Below are 16,525 nucleotides of genomic sequence, written 5' to 3'. Positions count from 1 at the left end.
TCACATATGACATCCCAGAAAGACTTGCATTTATATAGCGCCTTTCAAGACCAACGAACGACTTAAAGCATTTTACAGCCAATGAAGTACTTGTGTAGTCACTGTTGTAATGTAGGAAATGTGGCAGTCAGTTTGCACACAGCAAGCTCCCACAAACAGCAACATGATAATGACCGGGTAATGTGTTTTTGAGATGTTGATCGAGGGATATATATTGGCCAGAATATTGGGGATAACTGCCCTGCTCTACTTCATAATAGTGGCATGGAATCTTTTACATCCGCCTTAAAAGGCTTTGGTTTAACGTCTCACCCGAATGATGGCACCTCCAACAGTGCAGCACCCCCTCAGTACTGCGCTGGAGCCTTGATTTTTGTGCTCAGATCCTGGAGTGGGACTTGACATGGAATTCCTCCACTAGCTAACAAGAATGTACTGGCTAAACAGAGAGAGGACAAAAGAAAAGTTACAAACTTAGGTGGCAAGAAGCATTGTAATGTTGGACCTCATTTTACAAGAATCATGAATATTTTGGGAATGGGGTTCGTACTGTTATACAAAGCGTTCAACCTTATACATTAGTATATACAGTATAATTTCACAATGGGTTTAACTATATAAAATCCATAAATCACTTCAGATCTTTATTGAAATTTTTCTCTACCAGTGTACAAAGTTTTCTAGAAATAGGATTGTGCACAAACAGCAACTAAAATTGTACATACAGCACCTCACTGCTTCAATGAGATAGATGTAGATCAGTATCAAATAACAGGCAATTTACAAAGTGAAAGTAAGGAAAGTTGGCACAGATTTGAAGAGGCTTTTAAAAACAGATCCAACATGGCTTGTCCATTGGCTTAAAGGCCACTGAGAATCAGGATTAGTGTAAACATCTTCATTGTTTTCAGAACATGCACCAAGGGTGAATTTCCCACTTAAGACCTAGAAAACCTACAAGGGAAAAAGTTCATGGAACAAAGATTAATTGACAATAAATAGTGGCCACAAAATTCCTCAAAAATGGGATAACTCAAGTGCCAATGTCCGACACAAAAGGGGTAAAATTCAACCAAGTCAAGAGAATGTAAAATCAGGCACAATAGATGGCTGAACTGCTGATGCCAGTTTTGCATTCTCACCAAGGTTACATTTTACCCCTACCTCTTCCCACCCCACCCCCAACAAAAAGTACAATCCTGGAAGTTCTTATTTTATCGAGGATAGGCTACAAGAGCAGGTCAGAGGCTGGGAATTCTGCAGCGAGTAACCCATCTCCTGACTCACCAAAGCGTGTCCACACAAGGCACAAGTCAGGAGTGTGATGGAATACTCTCCACTTGCCTGGATGAGTGCGGCTCCAACAACACTCAAGAAGCTCGGCACCAACCATGACAAAGCAGACCACTTGATTGGCACCCCATCCACCAACTTAAACATTCACTCATTCCACCACTGACACACAGTGGCAGCAGTGTGTACCATCTACAAGATGCACTGCAGCAACTTGCCATGGCTCTTTCGACGGCACCTTCCAAACCTGTGACCTCTACCACCTCGAAGGACAAAGGTAACAGATGCATGGGAACACCACCACCTGCAAGTTCCCCTCCATCACACACCATCCTGACTTGGAACTAGATCGCCGTTTCTTCACTGTCGCTGGGTCAAAATCCAGGAATTCCCTAACAGCACTACGGGAGTACCAGCACCAGATGGACAGCAGCGGTTCAAGGCGGCGGCTCACCACAAGCTTCTCAAGGGCAATTAGGGATGGGCAACAAATGCTGGTCTTGTCAGTGATGCCCACACCCACGACAGAATAAAAATAAATTTACGTTTGACTGCTGGCCATACAAACTCCCATTCCCCTGCTCCCAGCCTCATCTTACTGTTAATGTTGACATGCAGGTTAGCCCATCATCCCACATCCCTCCTCACCCCCCGCTTAAAAGAGAATATAATGCCACTATAATAACTCAACCCCTCACCCACTTATTGCAAGTATTCTCCACTGATGCAATCCTATAGTCAAAAGGATAATCCAGTATCATCCCATCAGGAGTTACTTAGTGCGTAAAGAGTAAGGACTCTTGTTCGATCAGTGACAGAAGTGCTATTCCACCAAATGAGCCATGGATCGGTAGAACAACTCTCTTTCATTACTGAGGGGGTTTTGCAAAGTTGGAAGCATCTCTTTTTTCAGATGAGATGTTGCAGGAGTTCAGCAGCACCATGGTAATGTAATTAGTAATTCAGAGGCCTGGACTAATGATGCGTAGACATGGGTTCAAATCCCATCATGGCAGCTGGGCAATTTAAATTCAATTCATTAAATAACTCTGGAATAAAAAGCTCGTTTCAGTAATGGAGACCATGAAGATACTAGATTGTTGTAAAAGTCCATCTGGTTCACTAATGTCCTTTAGGGAAGGAAATCTTTGGCCTATATCTGGCATCGGACCCACAGCAATGTTGTTGACTGAAATGGCTGAGCAAGCCACTCAGTTGCATTCAAGGTGTTGACTCATCACCACCTTCTCAAGGGCAATAAACCCTGATCTTGCCAGCAGTGCCCATATCCTGTGAATTAATTTTTTAAAAAAGGCCCATCTTGCTGCTTGGCTGGGCATAAAGCTCCCACGATACTATGCCAAAGAAGAACAGGGAGTTTCCTCAATGTCTTCGCCAACATTTCTCCCTCAACACCTTCCTTTTCAGTCAATCCACTGCTTATTTCTCAATCCTTTAGTCTCGTTGTTTAAGGAGGTACCATGTTGGTCCATTGGTCACCGAAGTCTCGGATGCTCTGTTGCCCTTGCTACCCTGTTATAAACTCGTACATCCAGAAACTTAGTGGTCCGAAATTTTTCTTAAATGCTCAACATGCACGAGCAAGTCTAATTAACAATGCCCCACTTCAGCAAACACTGGCCCCTAGTATAGAACATCAAATAATCCAGAACATGGGGCCTCCATCTTGAAACCAAACACCAGCATTTAAAAGCACTATAAAACTTTTATTTCAAAGACCTGGAACATTTTCAACACCTCGTTGTTTCTGGAAAACTTCAGATTTACTTACCAAAAGAAAGTAGAATCACATTTCAGTTACAATAGCAAACAGGGTTTAGCTGGCCTGAAAGGATTAGTATTTGGATGTATTCCCATCAGTAAAGGATCCTGTTGTGCATTCTGCAGGCAGAACTGCTTCAGATCTGTAGCTGCTTGAGACACCTGGTTTTTTTTGGGTGGGGGGTGGGTGCATGGAAGAGAAGAAACAAGAATTAAATTTATATTTAATTTGTTGACCTTTCATAGTGCAGTCATCTTTGCTGAAAATATTCAATTTCTTGACAAATATTATGGTTGGACTTGACATCAAATCACATGAACTTTAATATAATTTTATTGGATGTAATAAAAAAAAAATGATTATAGGAACATGATTACTATCTGTCTAGAAAGCACCACTCAAGGAAAAAAGTCAAGGACAAAAATACATGATCTTGCTCATCTGAGAGCACACTTGTACAAAGATCAGCAGGTCACTGGTTTATGGTGGCTTTAAATCAGTCATATTGGGATTTTACTATATCAGAATGCAGGACTTTTAACGTGTTGGATTGCATTCCACAATTCTGTTCACCTTTCTGGAAAAACTGCACGTCGGTTACATTACTTCTGGGAGCCTTTGGGAGCATCACTCGAGCCAAAATACTTCAATATTGTGCAAATATGCATCTTGTGTAATACTTGCAATTCATAACTCCAAACTCCCTTACCCTCCACCATTTCATGACACTCTCTGACTAATTGAAGTGTGGAAAGATGAAAATGTCGTGTGCCATTATCAACAAAGTCTACCTATTCACCATGATGAATCACTACAATCATGGGCAAGAGAAAGAGTGCATGTAATATTCACCGGTTTACTAAACTACTTGGAAAATCGTCAGGGGACGGTGGTGTAGCGGTAATGTTATTGGACAAGTAATCCAGAGGCCCAGGCTAATGCTCCGGGAACTTGAGTTCAAATCCCACCACAGCAGCTGGTGAAATTTAAATTCAATTAATTAATAAATCTGGAATAAAAAAAACTAGTCTCTGTAGTGGTGACCCTGAAACTACCAGCTTGTCATAAAAATCCAACTAGTTCACAAATGCCCTTTAGGGAAGGGAATCTTCTATCCTTACCTGGTCTTGCCTACACGTGACTTCAGATTCACAGCAATATGGCTGACCCTTAACCACCCTCTGAAATGGCCCAGCATGCCACTCAGTTGTATCAAACAGCTACAGAAAAATTGAAAGGGAACAAAACTGGATGGACCACCCGGCATTGACCTAGGCACCGGAAATAACAATGGCACACCCTGCCCAGTCAACCCTGCAAAGTCCTCCTTACTAACCATATTGCCGTTCCTTCACTATCGCTGAGTCAAAAACCTGCAACTCCCTCCCTAACAGCACTGTGGGTGTATCCACATCAGATGGACTGCAGCGGTTCAAGAAGGTGACTCACCATCACTTTCTCGAGGGCAATTAGGGATGGGCAACAAATGCTGGCCTAGCCAGTGATGCTCACATCCCAAGAAAGAATTTTTTAAAAAGCTAACTCTACACAGCATGTACAGCACAAAGACAGGCCATTCGTCCAGACTGGTCCATGCCAGTGTTTATGCGTGAGCCTCATCCCACCCATCTCTTTCCATCTAGCCCTATCAGCATAACTCACCATCAGTGTCGGTACAGATCTAGAACTAATGGCTATGTGCTCAGCTTTCCCAGTCATTCTGGAAACTGGAGGATCTTGTAAGAACTTCTTTCTCTACCCTGCCTGATTTAGGAGCACTCCAGATTCTACGGAGACTGAGAAAGACTTTTCCACTTTCTCCTCCCAATTGTTCTGTAAAGGTAAGTTAAAGGCTGCAGAGCTAAACTAATTCTATTGATAAAATAAATCAGCATCGTAATTTCAAGCTGGAAGATTGTGGAAGCAAGTGTTCACTGGGCAAATATATATTGTTGCCAAACAAAGTAATCTGGGCTGTCACCCAAGAGATCAGCAACTGGCTGGTAAGAAGCTATTTATTAACATTTAGCACAAGAACAAATGGAACATTTTATACCTGCAAGCAGAGATGTTAGGTACAGGGCCAGATATTCTGGTTCTTTTTGACGAGGTGGGAGGGCAGGAGTGTGGGGAAAGCATTAAATGGAATAAGGAGAAGAAAGCTGGTCCCAACTGTTGGGTGAGAAAATGGCTGATTTTCACCCAAGTCTTACAGAACATTAATGAGAGCTGGCCTCAATAACTCCCCATTATAGAATCGTAGAATCTTATAGCACAGGAGGCCACCATTCAGCCCACCTGCCCGTGCTGGCTCTTTGAAAGAGCTGTGTAATTTCATCAAACACCCCAGCATGTTCTCCATAATCCTGCAAGCTAATCCTCTTCACTAACATGACCAATTGTCTTTTGAAATTTCCAATGCAGTCTGCTTCTGCCACCCTTTCAGGCAGTGTGTTTCAGATCTTAATCTTTTCTCTCACTTCCATCAAAGAACTCAATCAGGTTAGTCAGATACAATTTACTTTGAACTGGCTTTCCCTCATGAGCCCGTGCGTCTCAAAATGAGCATTAATTTTGAGAGTGACAATGATCACATTAGCCCATTATCAGGTTTCTCTCTCTCTCCCTTTTTTATTGAACAGGGATGTAACATTTGCAATCTTCCAGTCCTCTGGCACCACTTCCATATTCAAGAAGGACTGAAAAATTGTGGTCAGAGCTTCTGCCATTCATCCTTGCTTCCCTCAGCAACTTAGGACGCATTTCATCTGGCTAGAGTGACTTATCAACTTTGAGTGATGCCAACCTATTTAGCACTTCTCTGTTTATTCTAGCCAACATCTCTACTCTCTCCCCCCTACTACGACATTAACTCCATCCTCGTCTTTTGTGAAGACAGATGCAAAATACTCATTCAGTTCCTCACCCTCCACAAGAAGATTCCTTAACTTTTTGTGTGTTAGTAAAATATTCACTTTTATGTTACCTGCTAATCTATTTTCATACTTTCTCCTTGCCGTTCTTGTATCATACGAACATTTGAATTAGGAGCAGGAGTAGGCCATTCAGCCCCTTTGAGCCTGCTCCACCATATAAGATCATGGCTGATCCGATTGGGGCCTCAACCCCACTTTCCCGCCTACCCCCAATAGCCTTTGACTCCCTTGTTAGTTAAGAATTTATCTAACTCAGCCTTAAAAATATTCAATGACTCTGCCTTCACCACGCTCTGTGCAAGAGAGTTCCAAAACCCTCTGAGAAAAAAAAATTCTCCTCATCTCAGTCTTAAATGGGCGACTCCTTATTTTTAAACTGTGTCCCCTAGCTCTAGTCTGTCCCACAAGGGGAAACGTCCTTTCAGCATTCACCTAGTCAAGTCCCCTCAGGATCGTGTGTGTTTCAATAAGATCACCTCTCATTCTTCTAAACTCCAATGGATGCAGACCTAACCTGTTCAACCCCTTCATCCCAGAAATCAGTCCAGTGAACCTTCTCTGAACTGCCTCTAACACATTTACATCCTTTGAACAAAGAACAAAGAAAATTACAGCATAGGAACAGGCCCTTCGGTCCCCCCTCAACCTCCGTCTTTCTAATGAAAATAATCCTAATCTACTCAACCTCTCTTCATAGCTAGCGCCCTCCATACCAGGCAACATCCTGGTGAACCTCCTCTGCACCCTCTCCAAAGCATCTACATCCTTTTGGTAATGTGGCGACCAGAACTGCACGCAGTATTCCAAATGTGGCTGAACCAAAGTCTTATACAACTTTCTTAAATAAGGAGACCAAAACTGTACACAGTACTCCAGATGTGGTCTCACCGATACCCTATACAACTGTAGCAAAACATTCCTACTTTTATATTCCATTTCCCTTGCAATAAACAACATTCCATTTGCCTTCCTCATCACTCGCTGTATCTGCATTCCAACCTTTTGTGATTCATGTACCAGGACACCCAGATCCCTCTGTACCTCAGAATTCTGAAATCTCTCTCCATTTCCCCTGCACACACTCTGTACTCTGTCTGTTTTTCTAGAGTATTCTATACCTTCATTTGACATAAAACTCCTTTTTCTATTTTATTTTAACCTCTTTTTTTTTTGTCATCCAGGGAACTTTAGTTTTGGATTCCCCATTTAATCCTCCTATTGGGAATATGCTGGGTTTATACCCGAAGTATCTCTGTCCTGAAGGCCTGCCATTGCTTATTTACTGTATTCTTGGCCAATCTTTGTTTCAGTCCAACTGTGCTAAATCCTTGTTCAAATCACTGAAATTAACTCTCACCCAGTAGGGTACTTTCACCCTTTCATTACTACTTTAAAACTATCTATTTGATGTAGAGTTCAGGAAAAAGCAGTAGCTATCATTACAGTGTACACAGTTTACATTATCAGATCCCCCTCTGTTCTTCGTGGAACTGGCCAGTAGTGGGTGAACATTTGGCAATAACCACCTTTCTGAGATGTACTCCAGCATTTCTACATCCTTTTATCATTCAATTCAAAAATAAAAAATAGGTGTCATAAATTTAAGATAGTCACCAATAAACCCAATAGAGAATTCAGAAGAAACGTCTTTACCCAGAGAGTGGTGAGAATGTGGAACTGGCTGCCAGAGGGAGTGACTGAGTTGAATAGTACAGATGTTTCAAGGGGAAGCTGGAAATGAATAAGCTATGTTGATTGGGTGAGATGGAAAGGTGGGAGGAGGCTTGTGTAGAGCATAAATACTGGCATGAATCTATTGAGCTGAATGGCCTGTTTCTGTGTTGTAACATTCTATCCAATTCCATCAAGGTTAGGGTACTATAATTTCAGTGAAATAGTTAGCAATCGCAATCATGGTTTACAGGTGATTCATAGCTTCACAAAGCTGCTCCACTTCCTAGTTTCTAAGATAGTTAGAATTCACAGGCAGAGATACGGAGGTTTGTTTAATGACAGGTATGCCGCATTTCAGAGTGAAGAGGAAATGGAACACTGCCAGTTCATTTTTTATTATTGAGAAACCAAAGTGAAGGGACAAGGTCCATAAGTAGGTACTGTCACATTTGAAGAGGTAAGGTAAAGGAGGAAGTCACAACTGACTGGTGCCAAACTTGGCCTGAAGTTTGTAGGAAGATGAGGAGAATAAGGAAGAGTAAGCATTTTCATACTTAAGATTCTGGGGCAGATGAGTTAAAGTAAAAGTCTGTAAGAGGTACAGATTTCAATGCAGGGAGGAAGGGCATATAGAATGACATATGCGCAGCTCAAGGGGATAGGGGCAGGACATTGAGAAGAACTGACCATTAGCAATATCAAAAAAACAGGCAGGGTATAAAAAGGCTATTCAGATCATCAAAGATCCCACTAGTACATTAGTCCTCCATCGTTGTATTTGAAATTGACCCAATGTCTCTGCCTTTATTACCCTGCTAGATATATTAGCCTAAATAAAGAGTGACTCAAAAGGTTCTGACAGAAATCTTGACTGGTCAGAAATGGGAGAGGAATATTTGTGACACCTTTTGTGACGGCAGCATGTCCTAAAGCGTTTTATAGCCAATGAAGTACTTTTGAAATGTAGTCACTGTTGTAGAAAAATGCAACAACCAATTTGTGCACAATAAAGATCTAACAAACAACAAAGATCTAAATGGCCAGATCATCCGTTCAGAGTGTTAGTTGAGGGATAAGTATTGGCTAGGACATCAGGGAGAACTGTCCTGCTGTTCAAAGTCCTGCCATGAGGTTGTTTATGTCCACCCTAAGAGCAGACAGGGCCTCGGTTTAACATCTCATCCAAAAGACATCACCATCAACAATGCAGTACTCCCTCTGTATTGCCTAGATTATATACCCCAGCCTCTGGAGTGGGACTTGAACCCACAACCTTCTGACTCACAGGTAAGAGCATTATCAACTGAGCCCTGGCAGACACTTCAAAGCTGCTTCAAAGCCAAATGTTTAGTGGCATGTGCATTCATTACAGTGAACTTACTTTTCTCAGGTTCAACGACTTACATCATTAATACTCACAAATCGCAGTTGAGGGTCAGTTATAATAAAGTCATACCTAGCTGCAGGAACAAAGCAGACAAGTACTGAACAATAGGAGCTTTGGTGACAATAATCCTGTTCTTGCATTGCTGTACTGAATTAGCTACAGATTTACAGCAGAAGTACTGGTACCTGCATTCTCATTGCATGGTGTGAGCTCTACGTCGCAGTACAATGAAAGAAAAATCAAAGAATAGTGAAAGCGGTGGTAAATTGCTCTACAAATCAAAGGGAGAGAAGCAAATTAGTTCTGAGAAACCGAAGTAAATAGCCAGACCCAAAGACACTACAAAACCAGAAAGCAGCAAAGAAAAGAATACAAATTGGATTAGGGATTAATGACTAGATGATGGCAAGCTTGTGCTTTAAAACCATGAAGATCATTTCAGGAAGGAAAGGGGTCTTTCCCGAATTCCTGGGGAAAAGAGTTATGGAGCAAGAAACGGTTTGCCAAGTCCTACACCAAACGATACTGAGAATGTCGGGAGATGAATGAGAATGTCAGAGCAGGTACCTGGAGCCTAGAAAGAACAGAAGTTTAATATAATCTAAATCCCCATAAATGAGACTTCACAGAAACGAAGGTGAGACATTTCTGAAAGAACTCTTCTTAATCCTAAAGTTTGAAGAAGGGTGGAACAGAAGACATCCCGTTTGTGTCCATTAATGCAGCGTGAACCCCTGAGCTGCCCTTTTGACCATTATTTCAATTGTTGTTTTATGGACCAAAGTTACAGGTTTTACTGTTGCCATAATTTATGCTATTCCAAAATTTATTTAAGCAAGGTATCTGTATGGAACATAAACACCCAGTTTACATTAGAACCTGACGTAACTGGCAAAAATCCTCAGACACCAATTTAGAGTCAGTTCTGAAAGCAGCTGTCAGAAAGCAGCAAGGTCAAGCTACCGCGAGGCTGCGTTTGTTGCCTCACACAACAGGGACTGAGGACTGCAACCAAGGACCATGTTTACAGCACTTCAGCATTAATAGATCAGATTGAAAGCCACACCAGTTACGGTTCCTATTACAGTTGGTTAATACTGTCAGGGTCACTCTGTACTGGAACAACTGGGAAGGACTGCACATGCCTGGTTCCATTCTTATCTATCTAATTGCAGTCAGAGAGTCACTGCAATGGCTTCTCCTCCCACACCATAACCTCTGGTGTCCCCCAAGGATCTATCCTGCTGCCCCTCAGCGACATCATCCAAAGACACATATACACTGACGACACCCAGCTCTACCTCACCTCCAGCTCTCTTGAGGCCTCCCACAGTCACTAAATTGTTACAGACTGCTTGTCCAACACACTGTACGCAATGAGCAGAAAAGTCCTCCAACTGAACACTGGAAAGACCAAAGCTATTGTCTTTGTTTCCCACCACAAACTCCGTTTCCTAGTTACCGACTCCATCCCTCTCCCTGGCAACTGTCTGAGGCGGAACCAGACTGTAAGTAACCTTGGTGTTATATCTGCGCCATCACTAAGACTGTCTATTTCCACCCCCATAACACTGCCTGACTCCGTCCCTGCCTCAGCTCAACTGCGGCTGAAACCCTCACCCATACCTTTGTTACCTCTAGACTTGACTATTCCAACACACTCCTGGCTGCTCTCCCACATTCTACCCTCCATAAACCTGAGGTCATCCAAAACTCTGCTGCCCCTGTCCTAACTTGCCCCAAGTCCCGTTCATCCATCCCCTTTGTGCTCGTTAACCTATGTTGGCTCCTGACCAAGCAACACCTCGACTTTAAAATTCTCATTTTCAAATCACTAAACTGCCTCACCCCTCCCTATCTCGGTAATCTCCTCCAGCCCCACAACCATCCAAAATATTTCCTGCACCAATTCTGGATTCTTGTGCATCCCAAATTTTAATTGCTCCACCATTGGTGGCTATGCCCTCAGCTACCAAGGCTCTAAACTCTGAAATTCCCTCCCTAAGCCTCTCCCCCCTTTAGGTGCTCCTTAAAACCTACCTCTTTGACCTAGCTTTTGGTCATTTTTTTTTTAGAGATACAGCACTGAAACAGGCCCTTCGGCCCACCGAGTCTGTGCCGAACATCAACCACCCATTTATACTAATCCTACACTAATCCCATATTCCCACCAAACATCCCCACCTGTTCCTATATTTCCCTACCACCTACCTATACTAGTGACAATTTATAATGGCCAATTTACCTATCAACCTGCAAGTCCTTTGGCTTGTGGGAGGAAACCAGAGCACCCGGAGAAAACCCACGCAGACACAGGGAGAACTTGCAAACTCCACACAGGCAGTACCCGGAATCGAACCTGGGTCCCTGGAGCTGTGAGGCTGCGGTGCTAACCACTGCGCCGCTAACCACTGCGCCACTGTGCCGCCCTAATATCTCCTTATGCGACTCCATGTCAAATTCTGTTTGACAACACTCCTGTGAAGTGCCTTGGGACGCTTTATTTTGTTAAAGGTGTTATATAAATAGAAGTTGTGGCTGTACAAGTTTTCACTCCCCACAGCTGAGTGGAAACAGACACTCTGTACTGAGAGGATTAATATATGACAGCTGGCTTAATAGGATGAATCATCAAATAGATAACTAGCTTGTAAATGATTAGTACATTTGCAGTCAAAAAAAGTACAATACACAGATGAGGAAAGTCTTTCCAGCCATCCAATCAGAACGACCTTAACACCATCATCACAGCAACCAAACGTTTGTTGAATGATTCCATAGGTTCTGAAATGAATCTCTCCACAGATTTGCCCACTCCTCCCCCCGACACTCATGTACCCCTCCTACATCTGACTTTGTATGCATTCCCATCAGCCTTCAGCACATCATTGTTGGGGGAGCCTTCAACAACAACCACAACTTTTATAATATTAAATAAAAACAGAAAGTGCTGGAAATACTCAGCATGTCTGGCAGCATCTGTGGAGAGAGAAGCAGAGTTAACATTTCAGGTCAGTGCCCAGAACTGGCAAATATTAGAAATGTAATAGGTTTTAAGCAAATGAAGTGGGGATGGGGCAAGAGATAACAAAAGGCAAGGTGTTGATAGGACAGAGGGTCACAGAGAGTAACTGACCAGAAGGTCATGGAGCAAAGACAAACAGTATATTAATGGTGTGCTGAAAGACAAAGCATTAGTACAGAGAGGGTGTTAATTGACAGAAAAATGGAAAAAACAGTGGGTAGGCACAGTAGAAACAAACTAAAATAAATAAATAAAAAAGAAAAAATAACAAAAAATAAAAATAAAAAGGGGGGCCTGTCATGCTCTGAAATGATTGAACTCAATGTTCGGTCCGGCAGGCTGTAGCGTGCCTAATCGATAAATAAGATGCTGTTGCTCGAGCTTGCGTTGATGTTTACTGGAACACTGCAGCAATCCCAGGACAGAGATGTGAGCATGAAAGCAGGGGAGTGCTGAAATGGCCAGCAACCGGAAGCTCAGGGTCATGCTTTCGGTCTGAGCGGAGGTATACCGCAAAGTGGTCACCCAGTCTGCGTTTGGTCTCCCCAGTGTAGAGGAGACCACATTGTGAGCAGCGAATACAGTATACTACATTGAAAGAAGTACAAGTAAATCGCTGCTTCACCTGAAAGGAGTGTTTGGGGCCTTGGATAGTGAAGAGACAGGAGGTAAGCATGACCCCGAGCTTCCAGTTGCTTGCCATTTCAACACTCCCCCCTGCTCTCATGCCCACATCTCTATCCTGGGATTGCTGCAGTGTTCCAGTGAACATCAATGCAAGCTCGAGGAACAGCATCTCATTTACCGATTAGGCACGCTGGACTGAACATTGAGTTCAATTATTTCAGAGCATGACGGGCCCCCCTTTTTATTTTGAGTTATTTTTTCTTTTTTATTTATTTTATTTTAGTTTGTTTAGTTTGTTTCCACTGTGCCAACCCACTGTTTTTTTCATGTTTGTTCATTTTTCTGTCAATTAACACCCTCTCTGTACTAACGCTTTGTCTGTCACCACACCATTAACATACCGCTCCATGATCTTCTGGTCAGTTCTTCTTTGTGATCTTGCCCTATCAACACCTTCTCATTTGTTATCTCTTGCCCCACCCCCGCTTTACTTGCTTAAAACCTATTACATTTCTGGCTCTGCCAGTTCTGATGAAGGGTCACTGACCTGAAATGTTAACTCTGCTTCTCTCTCCACCGATGCTGCCAGACCTGCTGAGTATTTCCAGGATTTCTTGTTTTTATTTCAGATTTCCAGCATCTGCAGTATTTTGCTTTTGTTTGACCACAACTTATATCTCAGTCCTTACTCTCTGGAGCTCCTTTCCTAAACCATTCCTCCTCCACATTTAAAAATCTTCTCAAAGCTCACTACTGCTAACTGGGGGCAGGCAGTGGTACTGTCACTGGACTAGTAAAAGCCCAGGCTAACGCTCTGCAGACATGAGTTCGAATCCCACCATGGCAGATGGTAAAATTTGAATTCAATTAATAAATCTGGAAATTAAAAAAAAACGCTAGTGTAATGAGCCATGAAACCAATTCTGATCTAAGGAATGAAATCTGCCATCCTTACCTGGCCTGGCCTACATGTGACTCCAGACCCACAGCAATGTGGCTGAACTCTTTAAAAAATGCCCTCGGAAATGGCCTAGCAAGACACTCAGTAGGCAATTAGAGATGGGCAATAAATGCCAGCGCCACCCACATCCCACAAAAAAAAACGAATAAAAATAAAACTTGCACGACAGCTTGCTGTCTGATCCTAGCTTCCTTTCATTCATATTTTTCCTTAATCCCGCCAGAATCTGTGTGTGATGCTTCCTACATTGAAGCTGTCCTTTTTTTCCCCTCCATTACCCTATGCAGAATCCAATCCATGCGTTAATAACATTTTTGGCCATCATGATGAATTTGGCCACACTAGGCAAGTTTCTAAAAACTAGGGAACTATCAATATTCTGAACAAACATTGCTTCGGTGGCCAAAAGGATTGTCTTTGAACAAGAGCAATTTACAAATTAAGTTTATATCTTAAATTATTAAGAAGGAACACTTATCAGACCAAGGTGACACAACTGGTGGTGTTGAGAGTAAAGGGCTCAGACAGCGTAAGCTGTGATACTAAAGGAGCCCAAAGCATACTTATAGAATAAATGTTGCAATCGGACTCTCTCCTCAACACACTGCATTGCAGCAAATTTTAGTTTCCCCTCCCAAATTGTGAAATTTACAACTTTGTACGTGTATCTCACACAATTATTAATTGTACTGGAATTAGTGCAGGCTGCTCACCCTGACGTGCAAAGAACACCATGACTTCCAATTGTACTGTTTAAGCTAAAGCTCGTGCGATTTATTTACAAATCTTTGAATTACACAGATACCCAGCAATACTTAAAACAACTAAAAGGTACAATCATTCCATTAGGACTTCTGCAGAACATAGGTTTTACACAACTCAACAGTCAATAAGAATCCTACAGGCTTCTGTCAGCTTCCTGGGATGCGGACTGTATGTGAGGCAACATTTTTGCCTTGGCCTAGGAGTAAATGTGCCAATTACAGAAATTGAAACACTGAACAAAATAGCAAAATAAAAACCCGGCAGGATCAGGCAAAAACACGAAGCTTCAGAACAATCAGTGGCACTTAGTTCACACCTCGCAATGAGGTTTAATTTGATCTTCTGTCTGATTTGTAATTTAATGCGTTATTAACTGGAAGGTGGCTGAAATTCTGCTTCCTCATAACAATGACACGAAGTTTACAGCATTTGCTCCAATTCGAGGAAGTGTTCATCTTATAACTAACTTCTATCTTTCTTCAAAATAAAGGGAAAGAGAAGTGTGTTTGAATATTTGTTTACATTTTATGTAAATTAAGGCATGACTCAATGGGATGAAAAATACCCTTAACAGATGCTATTGTGGAATCTTTATTTATTATTTATTTAGAGATGCAGCACTGAAACCGAGTCTGTGCCGACCAACAACCACCCATTTATACTAATCCTACATTAATCCCATATTCTCTACCACATTCCCACCATTCTCCTACCACTTACCTACACTAGGGGCAATTTACAATGGCCAATTTACCTATCAACCTGCAAGTCTTTTGGAGGTGGGAGGAAACCGGAGCACCCAGCGGAAACCCACGCAGTCCGCACAGGCAGTACCCAGAACTGAACCCAGGTCGCTGGAGCTGTGAGGCTGCGGTGCTAACCACTGCGCCACTGTCTAAATCCCTTTCAAATAACTTCTAAACTTAAATAAAAGACACTGGAAATAAATGCAGAGCTGTTGACATGGGGGCAAAAGCTGCATGTTAGGATGGGAGACACATCAGAAACACATTTACACATAGCAAGATGCATGTACGTGCTAATTTTTAAGTGAATTGTGAAAAGGCAGGTCATTTAAATCAGAAAAAAAACTCAGGCCCCGTGGGAGTTGAAATGTCTACATTTCAGGCAAACACCCGAGTAAATATCCTGACCGAAAGGGATAGGAGAAAATAAAACAAAGGGGTTTTGTGAAATGATTAACTATCCCCAGAGTGGAGATAACAATGAGTGTTAAATGGAAATAAAACTGGCCCAAAACACACAGGGGCAGTGAGTAAACCCACCTTCGGAGGTTAGTTACATTTCGGGGCAATCTGGAGGGAGCAGATTCAATAGTAACTTTCCAAAGGGAATTGGATAAATATTTGAAGGGGGAGGGCATTGGAGGTCCATGGGGCAGGGGTGTGGGACTAATTGGATAGCTATTTCAAAGAGACAGTACAGGCACGATGGGCTGAATGGCCTCCTTTTATTGTGTACCATTCAATGATGCAGGAGGTCAGGAATTCCCATCCTTGATTACTGCTTTCTATACGTTGCCAATTTGTGTATCAGAGGAATGGCGTTGTAAGGTGTCTGCAGCCCACGCCCTGCTCGCTGAGACTGGGCTGGGCTCCGCGAACACTGCACCATCCCGCACTCACCTTCAGCCTCTTAATGTCCAACTCACAGCGGAGCTGCTCCACCATCTTCTTGGTGGTGCTGAGGTTGGCGCTGGCCGACATTTCTGCCTCTTGCTCCGAAGGAAATCTAGCTGCAGGAAGCTGCCTTCTCCCTCTGTTTGCCTGCGTGGGACTCAGTCAGATTGTGACACTGCGCTCAGCCTTTTTCCGGTTTCTCTTTTCTTTCGCTTTCTCAGACGCTGCTGCTGCGCCTCCCACCGTTCACAACAGGAGAAGCAGCAAGAAACGGCTGACCATCCGCTGCAGGAACACAAATTACAGCCAACTGACCATCCGCTGCAGGAACACAAATTACAGCCAACTGACCATCCGCTGCAGGAACACAAACTACAGCCAACTGACCATCCGCTGCAGGAACACAAATTACAGCCAACTGACCATCCGCTGCA

At 42.8% G+C, this 16,525-nt stretch overlaps 1 protein-coding gene across 1 annotated transcript; it reads right to left on the bottom strand.

The window, feature by feature from the left end:
• Window positions 1–474: 474 nt before the first annotated feature.
• On the bottom strand, window positions 475–16,277 carry LOC137372642 (guanine nucleotide-binding protein G(I)/G(S)/G(O) subunit gamma-5-like). The gene is made up of 3 exons (XM_068036615.1): window positions 16,098–16,277; window positions 3,086–3,237; window positions 475–954 (listed from the first exon to the last, which is right to left on the bottom strand). Exons 1-2 carry the CDS (start codon window positions 16,176–16,178, stop codon window positions 3,112–3,114), a joined length of 207 nt encoding a protein of 68 aa, XP_067892716.1. The 5' UTR covers window positions 16,179–16,277; the 3' UTR covers window positions 475–954; window positions 3,086–3,111.
• Between the last annotated feature and the right edge of the window lie 248 nt (window positions 16,278–16,525).

This window comes from Heterodontus francisci, chromosome 8 (genome assembly GCF_036365525.1).
Source record: "Heterodontus francisci isolate sHetFra1 chromosome 8, sHetFra1.hap1, whole genome shotgun sequence".
Classification (NCBI taxonomy): Eukaryota; Metazoa; Chordata; class Chondrichthyes; order Heterodontiformes; family Heterodontidae; genus Heterodontus; species Heterodontus francisci.
The sequence above is the reverse complement of the archived record's forward strand: the minus strand, read 5'-3'. Positions and strand labels throughout refer to the sequence as shown.